At 44.0% G+C, this 27,719-nt stretch overlaps 1 protein-coding gene across 2 annotated transcripts; it reads left to right on the top strand.

Moving 5' to 3' along the window:
- Nucleotides 1–6,861: 6,861 nt before the first annotated feature.
- LOC109466991 (insulin gene enhancer protein ISL-1-like) lies at nt 6,862–25,472 on the top strand. 2 transcript variants are annotated; one of them, XM_019764877.1, is made up of 8 exons: nt 6,862–7,097; nt 8,972–9,161; nt 11,454–11,713; nt 14,365–14,651; nt 21,492–21,539; nt 22,133–22,330; nt 22,902–22,982; nt 23,968–25,472. In XM_019764877.1, exons 1-8 carry the CDS (start codon nt 7,043–7,045, stop codon nt 24,139–24,141), a joined length of 1,293 nt encoding a protein of 430 aa, XP_019620436.1. In that variant the 5' UTR covers nt 6,862–7,042; the 3' UTR covers nt 24,142–25,472. The 2 variants fall into 2 exon arrangements, with proteins under 2 accessions (XP_019620436.1, XP_019620437.1); XM_019764878.1 differs by lacking the exon at nt 22,902–22,982 and having other exon boundaries at nt 6,865–7,097.
- Nucleotides 25,473–27,719: the final 2,247 nt, after the last annotated feature.

Genomic DNA, 27,719 nt, shown 5'->3' with positions numbered 1-27,719 from the left:
GAATGCAACAGATATGTGGCGAAAAATGTTGTAGATCCTTGGCCTTGTTGTCGGTTGGTTCTGTCCTACGACAAAGAAAAGTCGTACGACGGATATGAACAGTGTCTCAAGCTACCATTCTTCTAGTTCTAACCCACAACCTCAGAGAGAATTGCTCTGTTTGCTTTGCTACTTGGTAAGAAACTCTTCGCATGTCAGCCTTCGATTAATTAACGGGACTCAAACATTGCGTCACGGGACTTCCTACTCTTCTTACCAGAGTCCATCAATGTTTTCATCATAAAGTCCGGACGAGCCGGAAAACAGGAAGACAAGCAATCAACAAGGAACAAAGCCGGAAAGCGTCCACGGCACTGTTCTGAGTCGACATACCGAGCATCATTCTCATCACCACTATTGTTTACAGGACAGGGCCCCTTTAACACCACTTAACTTGCGCTGCAGAACTATTGAACAGCGCCCGGTGGTGGAGGTGTCACGGTGGACCTGATGACGGATCGTTCGAAGTTGGTCAGAGAAACATCGCACCTGTAGTCAGTCAGCCTGGGCTGAAATCTGTAAAAAAATACATTCCTTATTGGATCACATATATGTAGGAAGAAAGTTGACGCGAAATAGATATGCGTTATGGTAAATGCGTGTAATTTTCATTTTTTGTAGTTTTGTTAATCAGATATGAGGGCTGTGGTAATCATAGTGAAATGTAATTCGTTTGACGTTTTTGCTTGTGTATATATTCCGCACATAGTAGGGCAGAAGAATTTCACAGAATGCAAAATATCTGCTAAACTGCTTTAACGTCATTACATGTACAGGGGTCCTTAAGTTAATGTAAGATATCGTAGCTGTGCTATGCGTGTATTATAAAACTAAAACATGTGATAAAATTGACATTTATCAACAGATTACAGTTAAGCAATTTCTTACACCGAACTTTTTAAGTTAAGAAGTAGATTTGGAAAGCGCTGTGCATATGTCCAGTTTACCGAGTACGGTTCCGGTGCAGTCTGTGTTCATTTGTATTGATTTGCAACCATTTACTGTATCTATAACGTAAATACTGGTAAGACAACTTCTACGACATATGATGATATGATCTATTATGAACCGCGTTTATATAAGTAAGTTAGATGCTAGTACTTTAGACTTTGTATTTTCCTGCTGCTATCGCTATTAATATCACCACCACTATCAGTGTTCGTTTTGTGTACAACATTCTCTTTGATAGTTTTCCTTTCTTTGTGCGGCTTTTCGGTAAGAACTCTACTACAGACAAGCAAATTTGCCTGCGACCAGGTCAAGTGTAGGCTCGCTACAAAAGGTTATCCACCCGCCAAAGGTTGTTCCGACCTAACGCCGACGAACAAACATGGATCAAGTGTTCAATCAATTCTTAGAACAACACCGTGAAGTGATAAGAAAATAATTGTCTTGCTGTAATCAATAACAGCGGTCTCCGACATCCGTGAAAAAAGAGGCAGTTCGAGTTGACACAAGTATCTGTGAACTGCACAGACGGGACCCAAGATAACAGTCCTGCGTATTTGTACATGTGTCGGGCTGTGTGTGAACAACGTTCGACTATGTCAACATTCCTGTGTGTGTCTCACGACTTGGGAAACACACAAAGGTATCAAACGTGTTACAGCAAAATGTGTTGCCCTGTTCTAAGCTACTGCCAAAGTCTGAGAGTCTATTTTCTTAAATTTGATGGTAGTAGAGAATTGATAGCGAACTGCTCAGAACAAGTTTTGTCTTGATACTGATTCAATTCTAAGAGGTGATAACATTTTTTAAGAAGTCATCTACAATGCTATATCAATAAATGGCATTTAAGTCAGCAGAACTGTCAGCTATGATGTACTAAACCTTTAAACAGAGTTCGTGACATCATCGGAAAGAGTCGACCACTGCGTTTTAAAGTTGTTTGCTAAAATGTGTTGTATATCGTGAAACATTTATATCGCAATCTTTATAGCCTTTTTCTTATGAACTGTAAGTTTTTTTTCACATGGAAAATTGCCTAGAGTAAGCTGGCAAAAGATTACGTTTGGGTGTTGGCACCACTGCAGATTGGTTTTGCCTTGAGGGGAAAATGCCAAGAAATTCCGGAACATGAAACAGAAAAAGTAGCAATGTCTATGAGCAACCAAGAAATAGGAATAACATCATGAGTATATTATTGACTACAATGTGTATAGTAAGTACACTTCGTACACGAACTTATTCGGTATTTTTTCGTACAAATAGATATACAAATGTCGTTCCTAGCGTTGAATTATACATGAGTCACAGTCAAATATCCTGATAAGCACGTACGAGTACATTTCTAGAAGCGTTGCAGGTTTACGCGAGCGAGGTAGAATGTCGTATAAGAGGCTGAATATCACACATATCATGAACTATCAAGCATACTGATTAATACGGTATTTTTCGTCACACAACTATGAGTGACCTATAGCTAAGTATTGTCCGCCAGGTTTGATTCTAAATCTCCTTGGTTAAACATACAAGTTTGCAAGTAGATTTGAGACTGCATATATAAGAAGTTACGCAAATGGGACTTTGTTTATTTTCTCAAGTACTGTATCAGATATTTATATTCAAGAGAAAGTCAATAGACGAAAGGGAAAGATTTTCTCGTTTTATAAGAGTCAGGACTGCATCAAAGTGATGATGCAAGCAGCGCTTTACACGCCTTGCAGGCGGCCGGCTTCGTTGTCTGAAAGAAATGGCATTCTGTAGTTTTCGGAGTGGCAATGCTGTGCATTTCCGCTAGGTGTCGGCACCATGATCCGCGGCGTGTGAAGTTGTCCTCGATACATTTATTTGCATTATCGATGGCGTGATTGTTGACGACGCAGATGAAGTTCTGTGTAATTGAACCAGTTCGTATGATATTTGTTATACTGTTTTCTTCTCAACAGATAAACGTAGAACATGTTTGTTTTAAATTATATATATTATTGCATTAGAATAGTAGAAGGCGCTATGGTTGGTTTGGTGTGTTGCACGCTGTATTTTACTCATATTTAAGTCACTGTTATTCAAAATGTACAGTAACAGGTATTGCACAAAACTATGATGCGGACAACTGAAAATTAAGTTGAGGACATCATATACAATGAAATAATAATTTGACTTCGTGTGTTTCGATTAGTGTAAATGAGATGGTTAAGCTTGTGATGACTTTTAGTATAAAACGATTCTTGGTTAAGTCATATGTTTTCTTTTATAATAGTGAAAAGTGGTACTTCTTGTGATCCATTTAGACGTACCATGTGCGTTGACCTTTCTCAAATCAAGTATACAAACATTTGTGTTAATTTCTTCGCAAACCGACAACTATCTTATTCTTATTCTCTTCTTTTTATTCTTTTTATCATGATGATATCAAAGCATGATATAGTTCGTTCCCCCGTATTTAAGGTTTGGGGTTGGGGTGGTGATTTTCACAGGTTGTTGTTTGTTGTGAAACTGTTGCTAATTGTGTTCTGTCGAAGTGTCAACGGTTCTGAACGCTAACTATGTTAAATCTCGGAAGCCCAAAGCGGACCGAACATTCTTGAGAACACAACTTTACTACGCAAGGGCAATGTTCGAGTCGTGGCTTTTGCTTAGCATGCCAAGCTGAGGTCGCACAGTTATATGGACGTGCCTTGCAACTTGAGAGAAAAATCTCCCTACACTACCCCGCCACACACACGGCATGTTCGCACTAATTTCAGTAGGCAAATACCAGATTACCACACCAGCGTGAGGGGCTTGCTCGTGTGGGGAGGCGGGGCTTGCTCTATTGTGAAGATTCGTAGATAAAATAATTAGTGGAAGCCTCAGGCCCGTACTGTTTTGTGTGTGGCATTTTCTTGTCAGACTGTGCGCGGGGTCACCGCAGAGCAAACTCTCCTGGCTTGGAAGAAAAAAAAGAAACGGTGTGACGGCTTCTCATGAACAGGCAGGCCCCAGCCAGGAAGGAGCCGAAACATGGGTCCACAAAATAAAACAACAATTGTCATGGGTTGTGGGCTGAATGTGTGCCAAGGTAAACACGCTGTCTAACGCCACAATAGCCCGGCTCTCGCTTGTGTGCCCATTGATCAGGTAATCGCAACAGGATCCCGCTTAGGATTGCTCAGTGGCGGCAGCAAGTCTGGGTCCGGCCCTTATCGGGTTGCGTCCCATTCAGCCTCGCCGGGCGTGCACCTAGTCATTATACCGTGTATCTCCACCTCTAATTGTTTGGCTTCCTCGGCTCAAACCGCGCAAAAACAAAGTGGAATAAGGACAGGTAACAATTCTCTTCCTTCAGACCCATTCACTGACAGGTCCCTCTCTGTACGAAGCACGATCTCCCACCTGCCAGCGCTCCGTCTCACCTGTCGGGCTGGCGACGATCCGTGCCGAGGTCTGACCCTGTAGTCCGCGGGAATAATAAACATGGCACCCGTAAACACGCCCCGGTGTGCCCAGGTCCCGACCCTGCCGGCTAAAGTTGCGCCGGGAAGAACAGGCGACCATGTAGGGTCAGTGTATGGTCAGAAACCTCAATAGACTCCGCTGGTGTCAAGCTCACAGGGTGGAGACTGTCACGGGCTCAGATGTACACTCCATACAGAACTGACGCCGAGCGCATTGAGCTTTCCAGCCGCCCCTCCTCCTCGGCTACTTTTGTACACAGCACCTCTGAACCCACTTGACAGAGCCACAAAAAGACGGTATATGATCCACACCGCGTCCCAGACAGGCTTCAATCTCACCGAAAACGGTACTGATGACTTTGATTGTGGTGGCGGGGTGAACTTTGCTACCATCCAACCAACCTGTCGGGCGAGGACAGGTGGGAACCCACCTACAGAGTTACTACCAAACCGCGGCCGGAAAAGTCTTGGCTGCCGAGCCGGGCCTTCCTGGCGCCAAGCTTTAAACAACAAGAAAATATACCCTGAACCATGCACAGAAATGAACCCTACATATCACTCTCGCCTTTGTTGGCTGACGATTCTCCGCGCTTTCTCCTACTTGTGATTATGAGCTGGTGAACGCACCGGTCCCTTTTCAGTAGTCAGACATGATTGATACAAAAACCAAACAGTAAAACAATCTGCTCTTGAGTTACATTGTACCAATGTACTTGTTGTGAGCATGATTGTGTAAGGGCCATTCTGTGGTCGTGTGCCGCCAATAGTACCGTTCGTTGACTCGCCTAATCTTATCTCGATGTTCCAAAAATTACCCACTTGCTGGTGGGCCATAGTGGGCCAGGGTTCGTAGTGCAACTTCGCACCCAACCCCCAACTCTGAACTCTCCTAGCGGGCGACCGGGTTAGAAAGACCTGGGCACATGAGTTCAGCCATAAGTTCTCATCTTTTGATTACTAGTTTTTCACAGGTTTTAGGGAGTGCAGCTGAGAACTAAGACATGCACATGCACTTGGAGACGTCGTGTAAGTAATTAGGAAAAAAGTGCACATTGGTAAGAGAACCACAGCGATCCACCTTACCTCAGTCAGTCGACATTTACCACATGAAACACATGCATTCATATACTGCAGCCAGTCATATGCATATTATCTCAAATACTGCAGCTGGCTTGGTTTAATAATAATATCAAACATAGCTACGAAGACATGGATCCCCACTTCGTATTTTGAATAATTATTAAGTCACCCTATATCGTATATTTCGAACAACCCAAAGACTTTTGGTATAACATTACTTCAATATCATTGCTGTGGTTCGACTACAAGACGGGGGTGACCCTGTCTGCAAAGTTACTTAGTTTTCTCTGGAGCCGCATTCGAGTTTCAAAAAAATCTCGTCCTTGGCAACCTGATGGGGGCGGTTCAGTAACCTAGAACGGTGGTGGTGCAGGGTTGCGGCAACACCGCTATGTTTTACCCTGCTTGTACTTGCAGATAGTGTCCCGCGGATTATACCGGACCCCGCCCGCCCCTCCGCCCTCCCTACATGACAGTGGTGCGTCCCACACCCCGAGACAATGAGAGGCGGAGAACCGCTAACAAATTGTCACATCCCCACGTTTGACAATAGGATGCTCACAGTTGGCGGGCGTAAAGCTCATTACAAGGATACATAGAGTTGACCACAGTCCGTTACCTACTGTAAACATGGCTAATCTGGTGACGACGGCCCGGGCATACTAATTACCTCAGGTTTGTACACTTCGGGAGAGGGCCGGAGTTTTCAACACTCCGTCCCCCCATGCGCGCAGGCCGGAATTTACTAAAGGTAGCCTGCCGCAAAGGCTAAGAGTTCGGCATGAGTTAGCTCAGCTGCGGACACTCTCGCATATATTTGGCGACCAGTCGGTCTGTAGTGTACGATGTGTCGAGCACACCTGTACACCTGACACCATCTCAGCCAGTTTTGAGCCTTTGTTTTTCCTCTCTTATAACCCTCACAAACGTACGTCTTTACACTTCAAGCTTCTCTGGTTTGTCTCAAACTGTCAATGTGTAGAAAGGATTAAGATCATGAGAAGAATGTATTTTTAGACACGATATAGACAACGCGTCAGTCGCATACACATCCGCACAAACCGTTAGGGATACCTTTCCCCTTCTGACCAAACTTCCGATATTTCATGTCATAAATTGTGTTGGTATTGGTTCTTGATAATGGCAGAGTACGCGTTTCTTCGCCGTTCAAAGACACAAGTTAATCCCGTCTATATTATGCAATTGCAGGTACTGGCGATTAAATATTACACCGAGAAGGTTAAAAAGAGAACCTTTCTTGATTACACATAAACATTGCTGGTGGGGTCACGGAAAACCCGCGACGAGCGAACGGCGACGACCAATCAGCAGGCGTCTCTCAAGTCACCGTCATCACGTGCTCAGAAAATTGCTGCGTGCCCAATCGCACTACCCGCCCCAGAGAGTTGGGAATTTTTTAAGTATTTTGTGTCAGCTGGGCACACGAGTTATCAGTACAGACCACCCATTCTGACTACACGAATTGGCAGCAGTGACGGGGCGAGCTGGCGGTGCGAGTAGAGATCACCAGGACCAACGGCCTCATGAACCACTCACCACCCATCGAGTCAGCAGCGATGCCCGGCGATCCTCCCAAAAGTAAGACCCTTTCGCACCGAGTCCGTACCGTACCCACATGTATACCCTATAGTGCCTGTCCCTGGCAGCGTGGATTGGTTACTTGTACACTCTGTATGGGGCGTCGTAAACTCCTGGCTTGTTATGGTCAACTCAACGCCTTGGCTATGTCTTCAAATCACACGTAAAAAACAGAAGTCCTGTTCACGGCAAATTTCTACCAATCCATGCTTGTACATTCCACGCAGCCTAGGTAGCCAGGCCCGTAGTGTGGTGTTGGGCACCGGTAGTAGTACTGTCGTACGGGGACCTGTTTGGCGCAAGGCACCACAGGGCCACATCGTTGTGTTGTCATATATTCTCAGCAGGTAGATATATACAGCAAAATTAGTGGGTTGTGACACAGAATTTCAAGACTACAGAGTAAAAAAAGTCCGTCTGTAGTTGTTTGCCCAGCATGTTTTTACGGCCTGTACTTTGCGAGCGGCCCGTACAGGTAGTAGGCAGACGGGTGGCACACTGACATTTGTACGGCTCTGTGTTGGCTGAACACAAATCGCTATAATAATTCACCTGCTTCGATAAAATTGTCGCTGGCCCAGATCAGTGCTGGCATATGGCACCTCCCTCAAACAATGGGGCCAGCGGACACACACCAAATTTACATGATATGTGTATCATCCTGGCCAGTAGTGGTGAACCACAGTAGTCTGACAGACGCGAAACGGCTTTGTCCATGTGCCAGCATGCTACGAAACTCTCCTACCGCTCACACTACAAGACAAACTTATGCTGTCTTAAACCTGAAAGACGCGAAGACTGACCGATCAAAAGGACAGTTTCGTGACGTTTGGTTAGACTAATTGTATGTCATTATGCCATTTGTTCCAGTCAGTGGTCGGCTAGTTCGCTCCGCCCTGTCTCTGTACGTGTGAGTGTGTATGTCGGTGTGTGTGCTATGAGTATGGTAGTGTTCTTGTTGTACCTACCAAAACCTTAAGCATGCTACCTGTACATTTCTGGTACTCAGAACTCCTACATATCACACGGCTTAAAAAGTCCCCCTCCCACAAATCTGTAAGTTACAACGCAAAGTCCACTTGGTTCCCCTCTCACATGTAGTAATCAAAATGGCCCTGGGCATGCTTATCTTCCAAGACAATCGTGAGAATCCTTGTACTTCAATTAGGAAGCACGCCGGCTATTACTTACTCTTTTATCATTGAAAGTGGATTTATGTTGAGGTTATTGTTTGTGGGAACCCCCAAGTGGATAGCAGCGTCAGCGCAAAAAGACAAAAAACGACAAAGGGATTCTCCTTTACCCGCATTGTTTATTGCTGGGAAAGTTATTAATTCTCGTTAGACCCTTCCTACGAATGAGGAAGTCTTTTCGGTGACATCTACTGAACAAGAAAATTACGCAAAGGATATGAAAGCAAAGGGTTGATAAACTAGTTCGCTGGACATTGACTATACAGATGTTCAGTCCACACACTGTTATTAACATGCAATAAAGTACCGACCCTTCTGACTTCACTCATAGCCTTACGTGTGATCTGCCAACAACGGCTGTTAAATCAAATTTTCTGGTTAACGACGAGCATGACAACTTAGTTCTAGGAGTACAGCATACTAAAAAAAGTCATTTTACTGCCCAAGGCTGTCAACAATCATGAATAGTCCGACAGTCTAGATGTGAACTTGCGTGCATGGTCGTGACCTGCGGTTGCCGTTACTAGCTGTATATGAATCGAGCACCTGAAATGTCATATGCCTTGCCCTACCTGCCCTATGTGTTAAGACCATTCAGTTGCAGCAAAGTAGCTAGGTTTACGTTTATTGTTGAAGTGTCTTAACACTGTCTCCTGTCTTCCTCACACACGTTTAAACCAGAAAATCGCCGTAATGCCATGTGTGTGGGATGCGGGTCGCACATCCACGACCAGTACATCCTCCGGGTGGCGCCCGACCTGGAGTGGCACGCCGCCTGCCTCAAGTGCTCCGACTGCAACCAGTACCTAGACGAAACCTGCACTTGCTTCGTGAGGGACGGCAAAACGTACTGTAAAAGGTGCTACGTAAGGTGAGGTCTACAACTTTATTACTTTTATACACATACACCTGTGTATACATATATACTAACTAGCGTGTTGTTCAGTTTGATTTTTGTGTGAAAGTAGTCCTTCTGAAAAGGAATAATACATCATATGAAAGGTGATGATATTTCGTTAAAATTTTTATCTAGTGCACTGTAGTGTATGCTCACACACACCTATACGAAGTGGATATTGTTGTTGAAGTGATGTCGTTTTTATATATGATTTACTGCATTCTTCCGTGACAAGGCGTACCTCAAACGCACAGCATGTAAATGAAGAAAAACACACATGTGGGTTTTCCACTAATCACGCTGTTACACGCCGAGGCGGGGTTTACTGAGGTTTTGGGTTCCAGTGATATCGTAACGCACCCCTACTAATGTGTTACAAAACTGACCGTATCTGTGTTATGCCAGTGCTTGATGCCACACCGGCCCTACACCCGGAGAATGCCCCCCTCCCCCGCCCTATACACACATACCGCATTGATAGGCTCCTAGATCAACCGATAGCTTAGCTTCTGTTTTGTCCCTGCAACGTTTATTGTACACATACAGAAAATTAGAGGTCCACATCAATAGGTCAACTTTACGTAAACTAACCTTACACGATTCTATGTCTTTATTCTTTACGTTGCTTATAACATTGCGTTCTTCCGGTATTTTTTGGCTCAGTCACATGAATAATCACTTGACGTTTTTATGTAGTTTTTAGTTCTTGGCCTGATGACCCACCTGTCTATGTATGTGAACACCGGTTGGAGAGAGGGACAAATTCATTTTATTGGGCCTGATTATCATAACACAAAAGTTGATGATGAAACCTACCGGTGACCATCTGTACCGAAAGCTGGACAGTACAATTTCCTTTGATATCCAGAAAGTCTTTTGCAAAAGAAGATATCTGAGGTTTTTAAGTACAACCACATTTACCACCTAGATAGCCTACTGATCGGGTCTCGGGAGACAGGATTGTTGGACTTATACCGAATCTTCTCTAAAACCTTCACTGGTTGATGGAAAGGATACTGAGAAAAACGACCCCATCGCTCACTTGTTGACAGCTCCAATGTGTGCTAAACAAAAAACAAAGACATACAATGTAGTTTGATTCCTATTCAGAGCAGCGCAGAGAATACGGCTCTTGTTGTACCAATAATTTTGTCTGGAAACGTAATATTTAGACCTGCGTCGGAAAATAGGAGAGAGCGCAAAACATGTTTGTGCCTATTGCTTATAACGTGCACGGTAGTTCAGCGTACGTCAAATGTACCGCACTTAGACATCAACAAAGCATCATTGTTTTCTCATTTGTCAAACTACGAATGCTACCGGTGCTATGAAAATTATGCAGACTGCTTTCTTCTCTATTTCCAACATTTTGTAAACACATTTTTGCGAGGAATCTGACTGGGGAAGAAACGTGTGCCGGATTTGTTTACGAGAAATGCTCGCTCGACAAATCTCGACTTTTGATGCTCAAATATTGGCTCCCTTAATCTGTAACGCTAGGCTCGTGTAACCAAGTAAACCAGCTCACTTATAATCCCCCTCCACAGAAACTGTTTCTGAAAAAAGCTTGCAGAAATAATTTGTTCCCAAAAATCGGTGTATTACAACAACGTAATCCAACGTGGGTATAAGCAGTTCTGCGCTTCCGCGCACCGTAGTGTCTTAGAACGTTCTTCGGGTGAATCCTTGCACCTGTCCCGTAGACACTCAGAGCTAATCCCGTCTCCAAAAGACGGCATCGTTTAGAAAAATCAACAACAGATTAGGTCAGGAACACGTCTATCTGCAGACTGGACGGCAAGAGTTTTTCCAGTCTGAACTCAGTGTTCGGTGTAACCTGGCCGGTGTGGTTCTATGGTCAGCTATTGTCCCTGGCCTCTCAGGTTGTGATGACCTCTGTGTTATTCCACCTGGCCCGTACATGCATAGTCTGAATTAGCCTCAATGCGTCGTTACACATGCTGTGCCATTCAGTCCTTGTATATGGATACACTCCCGTACAATCGATTATAGAGACCATGCCTGTTTGACTGGTAGCTCGAGAAATGACAGCGTGCTTTTGGGATGATTTTAGTCCTACCGGTACACGGCTGTAGGTTACTGTGGTGCCGGGAGACACCCGAGTAGCACTGCTGTCATGGGACAGAGCCTATACTGAAGGTGTATCATTCATGAATACCGAACGTGTTGAAATATGAGTACATACAAACTTTATGTTTTTGGTCAGAACATATGACAGCAAAGTCGTTTCCCTTCTATTTGCAGGTTATTCGGAACCAAGTGCGCCAAGTGCAGCCTAGGTTTCACCAAGAACGACTTCGTTATGCGCGCGAGGAACAAGATATACCACATAGACTGTTTTCGTTGCGTGGCGTGCAGCCGGCAGCTTATTCCCGGGGACGAGTTCGCGCTCAGGGAGGACGGTCTGTTCTGTAAGGCCGACCACGAGGTCTTGGAGAGGGCGTCAAACAATGTGGATTCTAACGGTAGAGCCAGTCTGGGAAGTACCGACCTCGAAATGGCAAGTAAGTACAGCTATCACTGCACCGTTCTACTCAACAACATAGCACAGGTAGCTGTAAGGTGTACTGTAGTTAATGGGATCAGGCGATCTTTACATACATGCACATTAGCCTAAACCTGACCCCATACAACGCGCTATCTTCGCATCTACGTTTTAAAACGTTAATGTAAACTTGAGTATGTGCGGCGTTTAGTGAGGTGACCACTAGTTCAAAAGTGTGTAGCTAGAAGTGAGTTAACTAGTCATCTTCCATTTATGGAGCGGTGCACGTTTGAAATGCACGTGGTTGGAAATTACAAACACTTAAACTTGGACTGAGGATTTTTTTTCTTTTCGGGCTGTTGTTTAAAAATCTGGCGTGGTGCTCGGTAATCTCTCTATGTAGATGCCGCACTCGACAGGGGATTGAGACCACTCTTCGGCTAGGAGTGCCACTTTTTATTTTGATTGGAGAGGGGTAATTTCGGGGACTAGCTGGCTGTAGTGGCGTACACGTAATCAACGCGGCGTCTGGTGCGTCCACCACCGGCGTTAGTTCAGCGATTAGGCCCGGCCCGTCCCGATGTAGGTCCTGGCTAGAGTGTGCCGTAAGCCCCGGAATGGAAAAACCTTAAAATTCACGCAAACCATTCCTACCTTGCTGGAAAAAATACATGGTCTTAGTAATTATTGAATGGCACAGACAAGCATGCATACAAGGTTGGTTATATCTTATATAAAAGTGCCCGTAACGTTCATAAATTTCTCAGTGCGGAAATTTCCAGGATTGTTGTTACTGTAGTCACGAGTAAAAAAGAGATAAAGAAGTCGTCGTGGACAGGTGGGTCCCGTCAGTTCTATAGCCGGACTACAGATGTATAGCTGCAGGCCATGGGTACCCCCGGTGCGCGACAGCTTGCGCCGCGCATTTTCAGACCACGGAACACCGTCCAAATTACCCGTGCAGAGCCCGCGGGCTATGCCAGAAAATTAGTTGGAGTGAAAATGGGGGAGGCCTTGTAGCGATGATGAAAAATGTTCGCGTCGTACCGTTTCGCTGACAAGCTGATTAGCGGTAATTGTGGCAAGTATGTGTTCTGGGATTCACGGTAGATTGAGTCGTACTGTATGGGAGCCATCCTCGTGGCGTGGCCTTGTCACCTCTGTTGGTTTTTCATCTGGCTGCTCCGGCGTCAACCACAATTGTTGACAGAAAAATCTCTTTGATAACACGAGGCTAGAACTGACAGAAACATTTTTCATGTCTCAGTGAGAACAATACAGTCGATTTTTTTAAAATCCCGCGGCACATGTACTACATTCAGTTTGGTCCGTGTCAGTGTGGTTAGCCAATGTGTACTCTCCCAGACAGGTTATTCTAGCGCATTTATTTCACGGGTCGGGTGTCTGTAATCATACAAGGTAAGCTGTTTCTAAAACCCGCCTCTACAAGCCAAGCTTTCCTCCAGAATATCGACGCAAACATCCTGAGTTGTGTGTATGTACCTTGTAGAGTAATAAGGCACTAATATGTTGACTTTACCATCGGGCGGAACCCAGGCCAAACAGGTGGTGCGGAGAGCAGATGGCATGCCTGCCGACTGGCTGACGAGGGAAAGTGGGGTGGGGCGTAATTGTTAGTTTAGTTTTGACCCGGCCAAGCGGACACGTACAGGCCTGATGTCCAGCAAACCACAATCTTTCTATAAAAAGTGATTACATAGAGGGAGGGAAAATTGTCTCTAAAACATCTTGCCGTGGACTTTGGACTTCTACACAACGACTTTATTGCCGTGTAGTTGATATAAACGTTACTATTCTATATGTGTGTAACAATCAGTGGTAGTCAGCAAATACCTCAAATCAGCGACCACATATAGCCTTTCTTGTGTGTTTCTTTTTGCATGCCATTATTTTTTTTCAATCATTATTCAACCCAAACCTTTGCATGCAATGTTGATCTCTTCTAGTATTTTTTCTTAAATTATATGTCACAGAACACACTATATGAATAAAATAAGATCGTCAGCGGGGTTTTCTATCAGCTTTGAGAATTTGTAATCCTATCAACAACATCCAGAGGTGTACAGGGAGTTTTACACAGAGAAATTGCCCCTACAACAAGCCTTCTATGTGCCAAAGATTACGCCTATTGTTACAGGGCATTAGACGTCCACTAAGCTGGAATAGTGTACTTGGTATTATCACATAGCGTACGCAACCTCCCGCTGATAGCTATAGTGTACGCAGAATACGGCTTTTTCTTAGGATTTATTTGTTCCTCCACGTCGAAATAGAGGTTGAAAATCGCTCTCCTACTGTTCCCTGACCCTGCCCGGCAGCAGGAGTCGCGTGCCGGCGTGCCGTGGCCAGGACCGCGCAGAAAGGCTAGTAGCACTGGGCGGGGTTGTGGGAGTAGTCACCCTTCACCCGTACCCCCCTCCCCCAAAGAACATACACATTACATGTATCCTCTGAATATACATAGGATTAAGACAAGATTACGACAATGACAACCATAAGAGCTAAATACTGTCAATGTTTTTCTCGCGACTAGTGTGTTTTAGCTCCGCTAACAATATACATAAGTAGTTTATTTCATGATGTACCGTTGTGCTTGTGTTTGTCTGACCACCTTTTCTTTACCCCCTCTCCCCTCCAACTTACAACCAGCTCGCCCTGAGTCCCACGGTCGCTCGGACCAACGAAGACCACAGGTTCACAAACAAGACGGACACAAACCCACCCGAGTCAGAACAGTTTTGAACGAAAAGCAGCTGCACACGTTACGGACTTGCTACGCGGCCAATCCGCGGCCGGACGCGTTGATGAAGGAACAGTTAGTGGAGATGACGGGCCTGTCACCCCGCGTCATCAGGGTCTGGTTCCAGAACAAACGATGTAAAGACAAAAAGAAATCTATCCTCATGAAACAGATGCAAGAACAAGCTTCAAAACAGGTGAGTGCGGTTACAAATACACATCTAAACTTGCGTAGCCTTTCGGTCCATGTCATTACAGCTTTTGGTCATCGGTACATAGCTGGAGATTTGCAGCATGAGATTCTCTTACTAGCTACTCGGACTTGTAAGAATGCTCGAGATCCGTTAGGGATGTACCTCGAATGCTACCGGCAATGTCAGCGGCCAGGTGGCGGCGGTAGGAAGTGCCGTTGTCCGGGGGCACAACTCTCATTTGCAACCTAGGAGTGAAGGTCGTATGTTCGGTCTCGCCACTTTGCGACGAATCCATTCGTCACTTTCTTTTGTCTGGCGCTCAATGTGTCACCTGTCTGTAGGCTCTTAGTCTTCATCAGGAAAACATGTATCTGCGGACAGGGGTCGTCTCGCGCTACTACTTCAATATGTTCGGGCGCACATCGCCTTCTGTACGGACGGGATCATATTATTATTCAATAGCCTCTATCTCTAAACAGGACACGGAAGTAGATTTTCATATACAAGTCTACCAAAGCAACTGAGTATGCACGGTGGAGTATGTTGTTCTCGTAGAAAGCACGAACTCGGCACTAGTAGATAAATAGTAGATTCCCAAATTATTGTCAAAATCTTTCTAGGTTCTAGGTGCAAATTAAGAAAGATGCCACGATTTGTCGAAATAAAAACTGTAAATTTTGAGAGATGGGTCTTGCTCACTCACAGTCACTTCGTATACATGCATATCCATGTGGGGTCACTGATAATATATGTAAGGTGGTGTTTTTCCTGTTTAAGACACATGATACACTCCAACAGAAATACGGAAATTTGAAAACAAAGCCTCCAGATGGGATTTTGCTCAAAGTTGTTTGTCAGATTTCATATCCGATTTCATACCTTTTCAATGAAGCCACAGGACGCCATGGCGGTTAGTTCTAGTTAATAACTAGGGGTTAATAACCTGAAATTAACTAACTAGTTCCGGGCACATTGGTTAATATTCCATGATTTGGAAATGTTTGTCAAACTTGATAGCATAGGAAGGGAAAGACCAAGAAATACAAACATTTCAGTGGTCTTTACGGTAGACTTTAAGAATGTAATCGAGCAGCAAAGTCTCCAAAAGTAGACAACATCCTGTCCTAGACAGTTGACCTTTACCTTTATACAGGTGTGCATACGATTTGTTCGTGCAAACACAAGCAAAAGAAACCAGACGCCTCCTTACCTTTTCATAGACGACGTCTTGTCAGCAGACTGATTCAAATCTTTAAGAATGCTCTCTTATTCTGGCATTAGACAAGTGACCATGAACAGAAAGGTCATCTCCGAGTACTTGTAACTTCATCGTATTCTAATTATACCGCAAATGGCGGCCAGGCTAATGAAAAACCCATAAACTATTTCATCAGAGAGAAACTAAAGAATCACTTAGACCCGAGGTTGGCGTGCGTGGGTCTGGGTGGGACCTAACAGCCGTTCTTATCGATGAATCAATCTGATGTCACAGAAATGTTGGCGGCTTGTTAGCGCACGGTTGTGTTAAGGGCGGTCCTGGGCGATCAGTAGCTACCAAGTCGGGGCAGGGTTGGGTTTTTTTACGATAAACGGGCGACTTTGTCATCACTGTAAAGGAGTGAAGTTTTGGACCGAGAAACACCAACGACAAAGGCTAAGATAAAGAATAACCCAGGGTAATTTTTTTGCACCTGGAGGAATAAAAACAATGAACAATAACACATGCCAGCATGTTTTAACATGGCGCGGCCTGAAATATTTGGGGCAACATTTTGAGTTGTTTTTTCTTGAAAATGTTAACTTAACACTTGTCACCCCAGGTCCTGTGTTACTATAGGGCTTACTCATCCCTAAAATTGGTTCATCCCTGGCCTTACATTGTGCGTCCTTTTTGGCAATAGTTGCGCAGATGGGGCATGCAGTAGCCCTCAGGACATAATGTTCGCCCCGTCTTGTGCAGCACACGGCCATCAAATGCCGCAGTCACCGGTGTCACCACCCCCAAAGAACGGCGCACAACGGGCCCAGCCAGCCTTGAAATGGACCTATTCGTTTCGCGGAAAAGGATTTGTGTTTCACAGCTCGGGAAACTTGATAAAGCCTGAAGTGAACAGATGGGCAGACGATGGATTGAATTAGGCCAATTCCCCCGCTTTCTTGTCTTTCCCCGGTATAATTCCTCCCCCCGTCCCACTAGCGGGAAGAAAAATGGGTGCGCGGACGGGAGCATATGCCGTAGTGGCGTCTGTATAAATACGGGGATAACGCATAAGTGGCTAGCTGTATGCCGAAGTCTTAGCTAAAATGGGAAATAATGAGATGCTCTCCGCACGTCTGATTCCCCCTCCTGTTAGGACAGACGAGCTGAAGCCAGCCATTCGACATCATATATTAGAATAAAGTCAATTTGTGTGGCTTTGTCCAGAGCGCAACTGCTATACTGGTACCCTGGGACATTACGGACGGAAATTCTTTGTTCCTCCCGTATGGAGTCCGATAGAAATATAGTTGTTTTTCGGTGACAACATGTTACGACGTTATAATATACCTCTAGCCGGGTTGGGAAACATCACACGTAACCTTGTTTGTTCTACATTGGTCACCTGTCGTGTTGTGTCGATGACAAAAAAGCAGTACACTGATTTGCTGTGGTATAAGAAGCTGTGAGGTAAAATGTAGTACAAATTGGTTACCGGCCGGTTCGGACTGCGATCCCGATGGGAAATGAGGGACGCGCCGCAGGCTGTTTTCGGGACCATCGTTCGCGATTTCCGTGCAGAAAACGTATAATTTTGCTGCCAGATGTCTTTTAACAACTATATCTGTTCTGGTAAGTTTTTGGTGAGAAAAAATCTAGAGAAAATTTAGCTGCTTTATGCTGTTTTTAAAGCAAAATATGTATGGATAATCTCCTAGCTACAAACATCTAATACAAACAAGACCGGTACGCGTTTGTAATGATGTACACTTCGAAACCAATCAACGTCGAAACGAGAAATCTCATTGGTTTATATGCGAGCAAAACAAACAGCGCAAAGTGCGGCAAATTCCTGATTAATTTTTGTTATCGTTCTGTGACATCCGGGTAATAGCAACAACCAACGTCCAGGAACGCGCCCTACAGTCATACATGTCGGTAGTGAGGTAAAATTCCATGGGCAGTTTGTATGATCGAAATGTAAACACCAGTCAGTGTAAGAAATAGGTTAACGAGATTAAGTGTAGGTTTTGTCTCAGAGGAAAATATCTGAACTTAATCTGAGCAAGAATCTACACCCACGAAAAACATAGCGTTGTTACTACGCAGTGTTGTTGCTCCAGAATGTGTTATGGATCCACCTGTCAAACAGGCTCGCGGCGGCCATACCGGACTGATAAACTTGGTTTGCTCAGGTCCTGACAACTTTCTTTGCTTTCTCTGTTTAAAACAACAAATGTTCCCTGTGATGTCCTTACGGAATCATGTCATCCCTAAGTACGGTTTATGTACACTGGTTAGCAGTACAACGGTGCCTACTTTACACCCCATCAGTTGTCCTTTGTCACCTGCAGCTTCTAGAGTTTCGAAACGAGATGCCGAGCTAGAGCTACACGGGCGCTTCGGCTCCAACATGGCTGCTCACATTCATCGAGCGGTTTAACAGTTTAGATCTACGACAGGAAAATTAGGACACTCTTACGACTGTCGTGGAAGTATCGTACAAAATTACAACTGTCTTGTGACAGAAAAAAAGGTTGCCATAAATACTTATCGACGGCCGTTTCTACAACAACCTCTCTGAAAATCATACGACAAAGATCGTTAGACGAATGTAACCGTGCCTTTATTTCACTCAGACGCGGGCCGCATTTTCTCCCAAAATGTTAGGAAGATTTGTATGAAAGATGTTTAAAACGTACAGATCCGATATTCGTCTTGACGTTGACGACCTAATACATTATCTAGTGTATTATACCACCTCCGTACTTTCATACACATTACAATTTATTTTGGGTGCATTTTGCAACTTGACTAGAACCTGCAATGTTTCCATTTAGTTGTTAAAGCAAGTCGGGCTTTCAGAAACGAAGAGGAAAAAAAGTCGACATAAAAAACGTTAATCTATATCGGCCCGAGTTGATGAACTGTACACCGGTATCTTGTGTACCGTTAGTGATCAGGACGTATCTGGTGACAGTATAAACACGGTGTAAAGATTCTAACGGCTATCGGGTCTCGGCGTCTTGTTGGGACCATTGGAAATGTTTTGCCTAAGTACCGTTCCTGACCGTTACAAACCTATCCTCACCCGGTCCACCTGTCACTGGGTTAAGGCTCACCTTTGTTTGCATTTCGCCGTGATACTTCGGTACAACATTTTGCCCTTGGCTAGCCCGTGCAGCTGCTATTAAGCCTTAAACACGTCTATAATCCCGCCATTATCATTTTGGTACTTTCAATTGCGACGTTTTGTCCTTGAATAATGGCCCCGGCGTAATGTGGTGTTTAGAAGGACCTAAATTGGAAACCCAGCGGTCTGGACTTGTTCCGCGCAATCTGTGAAAAAAATCTTCTAAGTTAGTAGAACAAATTAAAGCTGCTTTTGCTTGAGAACGTTGCGCAACTTCTTCGCAACGTAATGTCAACTTCATTTATATAACAAAATAGGACAGTAAAACCAAGGTAGCAATCGTCGCATAGCTATTTTGGGACAATGAACAGAAAACTGTGTTATTTATTCATCTGTTATAAATTCGCCCGTACTTTAATGGGCACTCACTACTAGTGTGAGGTAGTAATTTACTGTAGTCATGATTAATGACGGTAATAACCGAAAAAATATGACTACATTTATATTTTTCTCTTTTCAACCATGAGATATGTTTTGAATATGAATATTTTATACAGGAGTGTTGAGAATTGAGACTTTGTTTCATCGTAAAATCATGTATTGTACAGGAATGAAAGATCACATTTTTCTAAAATTAGAGATATTTTCGTTTTAAAGTAACACCAGAAACCGTTACGCCAAACGATCCAGCAAACACTGTGCAGTAGCGGTACTGTAACGGTTTGTAGAAAATGGACAGATCATACCTAGCAAGTAGGAAGGTTCCAAAATGGGGACAAATGAACAACATTTGGTCATTTCATGTCCTAATTTTTCAGTACCTAGACTTTTTATTGAGACTATGTGTATCTGTGGATAGATAGGTCGGCGATGTTTGCTAATAGAAGGAGCGTGTTCCCCCCTGTGACGATATGTAACACTTGAACGTGCCCGCTGAGCGACTTCCACATCCCAACTCTCGTGAGATGCCAAAGGTCGGACATTTCTGTGGCTGATATTTTGCCGTCTTGATGCTTTAAACATGATTCGTATTTCTCACCACTCCTTGTAATCACGTATTCAAGTATTGCTTGAAATTGAATTTTATCCCCACAACTGCTGTCCTTGTGTATATATGTTTCTTTGGGATAAACCTGTACTTGGCAACCGTGGTTTTCGTACGGTGAAACGCTCTGGTACGGGGTACGAGTACGTTTAGCAGGTAGAGCTCGCGCGCCCGAATTCTTACCCACATCACAGAACGGCTTTGAAATCTTCATGAAAATAACATGTTAGATTCCGCCGTTTCTAACAATATTCCTTGCCAAAATATATTTTGTACCTTCATATGTAACTTAAGGAATGTAGAAAGAGATTTTCGTGCGAAGTCATCTGAAATGTTTTCTTTCTTCGTTAGGTTTTCAAGTACATATTGAAAGTGCTTTTTTCTTCGTTTCGTCCGATTCTTCGTCATTTTTTCCTATGCCTGTGCGAGATCAACGCCCGGACGTTAACTGTTCACAGAGCGATAGCTGTTTACTTGTTAAAAGTACGATGTTTCATAATACCGTACAAAAGATGCACAGTGTTTACATGTACGCAGAAGACTAGGGATGCATTCTGTTTGACTGTGAGTTGAAAATAAAGGAATGACGAGTGCACACAGCGACTAGGACATATCAGAACTCGTTAAAAACCGTGAGCCGGGGTCGATATGATGAGGCAGTGGTGACGACCGATGCGTTGATGACCGTTTTATTGTTCAATTTGACCTTGACGGGATCATTTGACCCCCACTGGAGGACCGACTTTTACGGTTTTGTTGCAAGTTTGTGCGTGCGTGGAGTTCGGATTTCTATCCGAGTGTAGTCTACTGTTCTTGTTCTTGTCTGGATGTACAGTTCTTAGTGCGACCTTGGTAACGACATGCTTTACAAACCTACATGGGAGGTGACAAGGCTTATAGGGTTACGGAATGTGACTCCCTGCTTTCTATATCTTTCTCTTGTGAATTCATGGACAACTAGGAAAATATCTAAATTGTGTAGCATCACGTAAGGTAAATTTCCTCGTGAGAAACTTTTGTTACTTGAGTGGAAAACAGTATTTATGTTTCAGAGCAAGTTAAGACCATTGCATTGCAAGGTGTTCTAGCTAGAAAGTTGAACGACAGACGCTTCATCAGAATGATTAATGTTCCTTATTGTTTCGATGGTTTTGAGGGTTTTATGGAAGCCAACCTTGTACGTACCACTTAATCCGTTTCCGTGACACTGTCATACAATAAGTCCTATCATATATCCCCTACCTTAGTGTGTTGTATCTTGCGTTGCATCTTAATAACCTTAACAATAACAGCATTAACTTGTACATATTATGTATTAATTCTGCAGACGCTTTGCAGTGTCTGTCAAAAATGCTCCGATGTTGTGGATTTTTGTTTTTGTTCTTCTGTACTTAAAATTTCATTTGGCTCGAGGAAAGCCGATGTAAAAAATGTTAAAAGTTTTTTGTATGATCTTCGTTTTTGCAGGACCTTTCTTCAGACTCTATCGTGTGGGACACGCTACCCGATGACATGGTAAATACAAGAACACGTTGTACTAGTGTGTAGAACCGCACGTTATAAAAACATGTACCCGTCATCAAAGCATATGTCTTCATGCTCATATCATTTCACCATTATTATAGAAAAAATCATATCATCAACAACAGATACTGCAGAGCATCTGTACACATATGCGGACCCCTTCCCATTCCTCCAACAACAACAGCAGCAGCAACAACAACAAATGTTAAACACTTGTTGTTGGTTGTAGTACGACTTGTTTAAAACCCTTCTCCAACTCGTCTGTGTTGTGTTGTACCATGTAGTAGTGTGTCAGTGTGAATGTCAACGTCCCATAACCCTTGTGAAAGAGAGGAGAAGGAGAGAGAGAGAGAAATAGACCGCACTCAAATTTTGTTGTTTTTTTTAACAGCACCCACTCATAATCATCTGATGATTACTATTTCTCAAATTTATCAAAATTGTCAATTCTGCGATCAGTAAAAATGCCTTTTTTCATGAAATTCAGTTGTTGTTTTTCCATCCCCTCCGACCCTCAGTGTGTGTTGTTGTTTTTCCACTGTCGCACGATAGCTTCTCACCACGGACTAACCTTCTCTCCGCAGACGGCCAGCCCTAACGGCATGTCGGGGATCGGGCGGCTGAACGGCGTGCCCATGGTGGCGCAGGAGCCCGTCAGACACGAGAGCCAGATGCAGGCCAACCCCGTAGAAGTACAGAGTTACCAACAACCACCGCCATGGAAAGCTCTCAGCGACTTCGCCTTGCAAAGTGATATAGAACAGCCCGCCTTTCAACAGTTGGTGAGACACTTTCTGTTATCCTCCACCTTCTTAATTTTTAGACCCTTGTATAACTGGTCGGTGAATAATAATGGGCAGAGTTTCGGTACCGAGTTGTGGGCAGAGTAGTGGCTTTTTTCTGGCTTTCTTTATTTTCTAGCTGTCAGGTCGCGATTTTACATGATTTAAGTTGGCTTCGTGATGGACTAGCACAGGTAAATGTGCGGTTCTCACGAAATGCGCGTACTTTGATGTCTTGATTTCTACATAAGCAACATTTATAACATACTAAACACCGGACAAATTATGTTTAAGGCGACTGCGCTTTACGATTTACCTTTCAATGTAAACTGTCGTATTGGTAGCTTGATCTGCTGAAAATGAATGTCCCAACTCCGTACGAATCAGCCCAATAGTATATTATACGTTGTCCGCGTCAAATTTCAACCGCCAGCCCAACATTGCTATTGACAATGCTATTTATTCAAATTATCATCCCAATGGTTCGGGGTATCATATTGAAATGCGGATTTGATAATCACAATGCTAGGCATGTGCTGAGCTCTTACTGTGCCCTTGTACTCATGTGTAGAAATCCGGGGATGTCCACGCTCAGCTACCATGTGGGGGAGGCATGATGGTACTGACCCTCCATCCACACAGTCATACTCCGGTACGATACCCTTTAACAAATCCAAAGTTGCTTTCACAGTCATACTCCGGTGCGATACCCTTTAATACAAATCCAAAGTTGCATGCTTCTACTTTCTCACAAGTTGGGCACAGTTGGAAACAAGAGTTAGATCAATGTCAGAACATTTCACATTCGGGAATACATTGACAAAAGGTCGTGATTTCCAAACCTACAATCTCATCTCAAATCCTTTCAACATGGGAGAACAACCTTTGCCAAAGTGCAACCCGTGTAGTCTTCAAGGCCGGTGGGCAAGCTCTCTCTAATTGAGAGTCATTTTTCTGATCACAAAATTTTCCGCGATAGGAGAAAGAAAGAAAAAAGAAAACTTTGAACATGCCTGTAGAGACAACCTTTCGCCACCTGTATGACGTATAGCGAAGTCGTGACGTTCAGTAATGATCATGGCCTTTGGAAATTACATCACTGTAATCTCTGTGCACGAGAGATGAGACTCAGACGACGGCACTGCTGATTGGAAAGGAATCTCACATTGTGCCGTCACGCGAAAGAGATGGGTTCACTCTTTCCTTCGCCATGGTTCACCCCGTAGTTTTCCACTTAATACAATACAATCCAAGCTATAGTCAATCAGATGGTAATTAGTATGTGGATGTATAGTACTAGTATGTATATGCGGCATAATTGTAACATCATAGCGTCTAGATTATGTCTGTGTTTGGCGTTTGTTTGGTTTTTATCGCCTGTGACTGTCAGTAGGGCATCACATGTCTGGTAAGGGAAGATAAGACAGAGATAGGTGTGCTTGCACAGGTCATGTAGTTCACTGGGTGGGCAGGGCTCAATTAGAGAACAAACACGCCCTATCTCCCCGCTTCCACCCCACACGTACGTGTGTATGTGTACTTATGGGACACGAAGTTAAATAGAAGTAAAACTGACTTGGAGATAACTGAATTATTCAAAATGCCGCATGCTCTTCTCTTCTTGTGTTGACCTGCAGGTAAGTTCGTTCGACCACAACAGTGGAAATGTCCCGACCTCACAGCCCGGGCCCGGGATGGCGGCTCCGGGAGGACCTAGCGAAGCTAACGGGAACGGACCCGGTGTGCCCCCGCCGGGAGGACCAGAGATGCCCGTCGGAGCCAGTCCTCCTAACCCGGTGACCTGTACCTAACCACCTGCCGGCCAGGATCTTCGTATACGTGACGGGGACGGGCATATAAAGCTGCGCCAAAAATGATTTAGTAAAAAAAATGACTTGTGCGATACAGCCATACTCCCGTTTTTTCTACTGTCTGTCCGATCTTTGCGTGGAAACATGATGGTCGTGTTGTCTTCGTTGCCCAGCACAGTGAGAGGTTGCAACCAGGCCTTCATCTGTCAAGCATTCTTCCAATAACAAAAATATCTTTTGAGGTTCCACCATATTAAATGTGAGTTTTAGTCTCAGGAGGCACTGCTAAAGACGACCAGCTGATATCGTTGTGACCGCTTCCTCCACGGTGATGATAAAGTAACCACATACAGTTACGGAGAGAGGCATATCGTTTCTTATGTGTAAATATTCAGTTTGAAGATCTGTTCTTGACTTCTTCTTCTTCATGACAGTGAGCTTGAGGAATGAGTGTGTTGGAGGAAGGTCACAAAAAAGAAACACGGCTATATTCAAACGTTCAGACTGCCCTATTGCCAGGGCTTCAAACTTTGCCGCCATTTTTTGCTCATCTTGTCTCAGAGAACTGATTCCTTCCAACGACCACTGTTCCCGCTAGCTCGACCACGATATGTTGAGATAGAAATCCACACCATTACCAACTCAACCGCCATGCAAAACATGAGACTTTAGCGTCGGGAAACAGTTCTAGTTTTACACGGACTCTATTTTTACAAAGATTCGCTATAAACGTTCCCGATTACATACTTTGAGCTTACAAAAACGGAAAGTTGTTAACTATTCTGAGTCGATACAACTATTGAGTACGTTGTTCTTATCATTAGCAGATTTGGCCAAACAATATCGAGAACATTGATACTTTCTGTCATTCAATCTGATGGTGAAACCTTCCGTTATATCACTGTTTTCCCCAGACAACAGTCCGTCCAGCAAGTTTACGTTGCTTGTATATTTTATTGTGTCCATGTTGATCGTCTGTGCTTGCATTGTCATGTCTTGAAAAAGGGGAGGGAGGGGGGCGATTAAGGAGTTGTGGCAGTAGACCAGAATAACAAGAGAGAAAGTCTCTGTGAGATTTAAGCAGTGAAAATGTTAGATGGCGGACATAACGATCATTGCACAGCTTCTTTATCTGTCTCCTACATTCACCACCCGGTCTCTCAACGGAGTTTCTTGTGTAGAGAACCTTGTCCGGTCATATCTCAGTGGCATTATTTATTGACTTTGTATATGTACATATATATAAAGATGTATGGCCGACGTTGACTACGTCAGCGGCTTTTTAGCAGGGGAGTGATCGCATTGAAATAAAAGCGAATTCCCTTCTAAAATATTTCGTCTTGTCGCCTGTCTGTTTAGATACTAACCTACATGTATATTCTTGTCACGCCGCTTGGCGTTTAGAGATATTCACAGGCTTGTATAGTCTGGCGAATATTGCATTATACGCTATTTGAGTTCATAGGTCGTACCTCTAGAACGGTCGTAAGTCATATCCTAGAAGCCGGTTCCTTACTGTCAAACAAGAGGCGTTTATTTGTGAAGAATTCCGGTCATTTGTAACCCCCTTGTCTTACAAAATCAACAAGAAAGCCGTTGTTAGACTGCAGTCAGCCCGCGAGGCTTAGATTTTATGCGGAAGAATTTTATTTGCCCTACAGCACACCGCAGCGTCATTATTCACGGTGGGAAAAGTGTCGTCCCAAATTGATGCGGGTTTCAGAAATATTATCCCCGTCTTTATAGCGCCGGTGTGACGAATGTGGCGTGGAAGTGAAAGATTATACAAATTTATTTTCCCGAGGATTAGCTCGTGGAGAAGATACACCTTTATCATCCTGCCGCATCTTGATCACGCCCGGCGAGGAGGAGAGATTTGCAGTATAGGATGTCGGACATCTGTAGAGACAGGCGGCTCGGCCAATGGAGAGGCGGCTAGCTCGCCCCCGGGCCACAGTTCAGCACGCCAAAAGAGCGCCGATTGCTGGCAGTAAAGACCGGCGGTCGCCAGGCTCTATTTGCGGGCATCTCTTACAGCCCGGGGCGGCAGGGAAGGTAATACGCCAATGACGTGGATAATGGAGGAACAATCGGCGGACTACCGTGTTTGCGTAGCAGCCTAGCCAGGGGAGGGTTGGCTGAGATCAGGGTGTCTTAGGGAACAGACGGACAGGAAGGGCGCACAGAGGAACCGTCGGGTCTAGTGACAAGAACAAAGCGGGAAATAAGAGCTAATATTCTCTGTACACACAAGAAAGGCAGCGTTCAATTCTCATTTGGTATTCAGATACAGTCGTACATTGGAATGCATGAGAATTTGAAGGTTGAATTTTGTTCGAGGTAATATCCTTTATCTAGCCATTCAAGAGACCTGCAAATTCCATCCTATTAAACAAGAATACGATAGTCCCACATTCTGTGTTTCGTAAATATGAATCGGACTTTATGGAAATATACAAACATTTCGCGTAATAAAATGTGCTGTCTTTTATTCCTTCTGTGTCCCAGACGAAGGCTCCCAACGTGATAAAAGTAGCACTGACATAATTTTCCATACAATACATTGAATACAAGCCCCATCATAACAATAAAAGCATATTGTGTGAAGATTAATCGCCCAAGGATGGGTACTATATAAAGAAGGTCTTGAAAGATGATTGTAACACGTTTATTTCGTTTACAGAAGGTCCAGTGAAATAGCAAAATGTCCTTGACGTGTGATATATGGTATAGAGCAATGATACTCTTCTGTCTGAAAAGAGCAGAACAAAGGAAATCACTCGATGTTCGATACTTATTGTTTACAAACAAATACCTCTTGAACTCCCATCATGTACACACATTGTTCTTACCATAATGTGTGGTGTCATTTCCATCCATCAACGTATTGAACAAAACATAACACAACAAACATAGAGACAAAGAAACGACGGTACAAATTTCCTGATGTCCACTTTCCTTTCATTTTTGCAATCGATTTTTCTTTGCATGTTTTTTTAGGTAAATATTCATTGTAAGATTTTATATGCTATTTACGTACAGATAAAAAAGTACATACTATTGTAGATGTCTATGCATGATCTCACTACAAATGCGAGAGGATTCGGCTTCTCCAGAAATGTGATGAGTTGAAAAAGAATTGACCCGAAAAACTAACCCATCAACATTTATTTAGCAGTAAATCAATCCATGTATTTTCGGTATTCACAATATCATTCGTTGATCTTTTGTCTGTACACTTATCAAGCGGAGATGTAAAAATGGGGGCATCGCAGGTAAAATTCATTTCGCTTTATACCGTTGTCTGAAACAACGTAAGGCTCTCCCCTGAAATCTAGATTCCCGTGGGTTTGTCGTCATGACCCTTCCACCCGGCTATAGAGAGCTGGTCAGGTGTGCAGAGTGTGACCTGGTTTTACCCAGGTACCGCGCGCAGGCGGCCCTCGCGCCGCCGGAACGTGTCGTGTTGCCGCCGAGCTTCGTCAATAATTCATGGCGAGGAGCAAGTTTGGCGCCGCCCCGCTCGGCACCTCCATGATGGATGGTGGTTTCGCGTGAATCCCGCTCAACCCTGAAAC

The sequence above is a fragment of the Branchiostoma belcheri genome, unplaced genomic scaffold (assembly GCF_001625305.1).
Source record: "Branchiostoma belcheri isolate BF01 breed outbred unplaced genomic scaffold, Haploidv18h27 scaffold173, whole genome shotgun sequence".
NCBI classification, from domain to species: Eukaryota; Metazoa; Chordata; class Leptocardii; order Amphioxiformes; family Branchiostomatidae; genus Branchiostoma; species Branchiostoma belcheri.
Note: the sequence above shows the minus strand (reverse complement) of the source record. Positions and strands in the feature narration are given on the sequence as shown.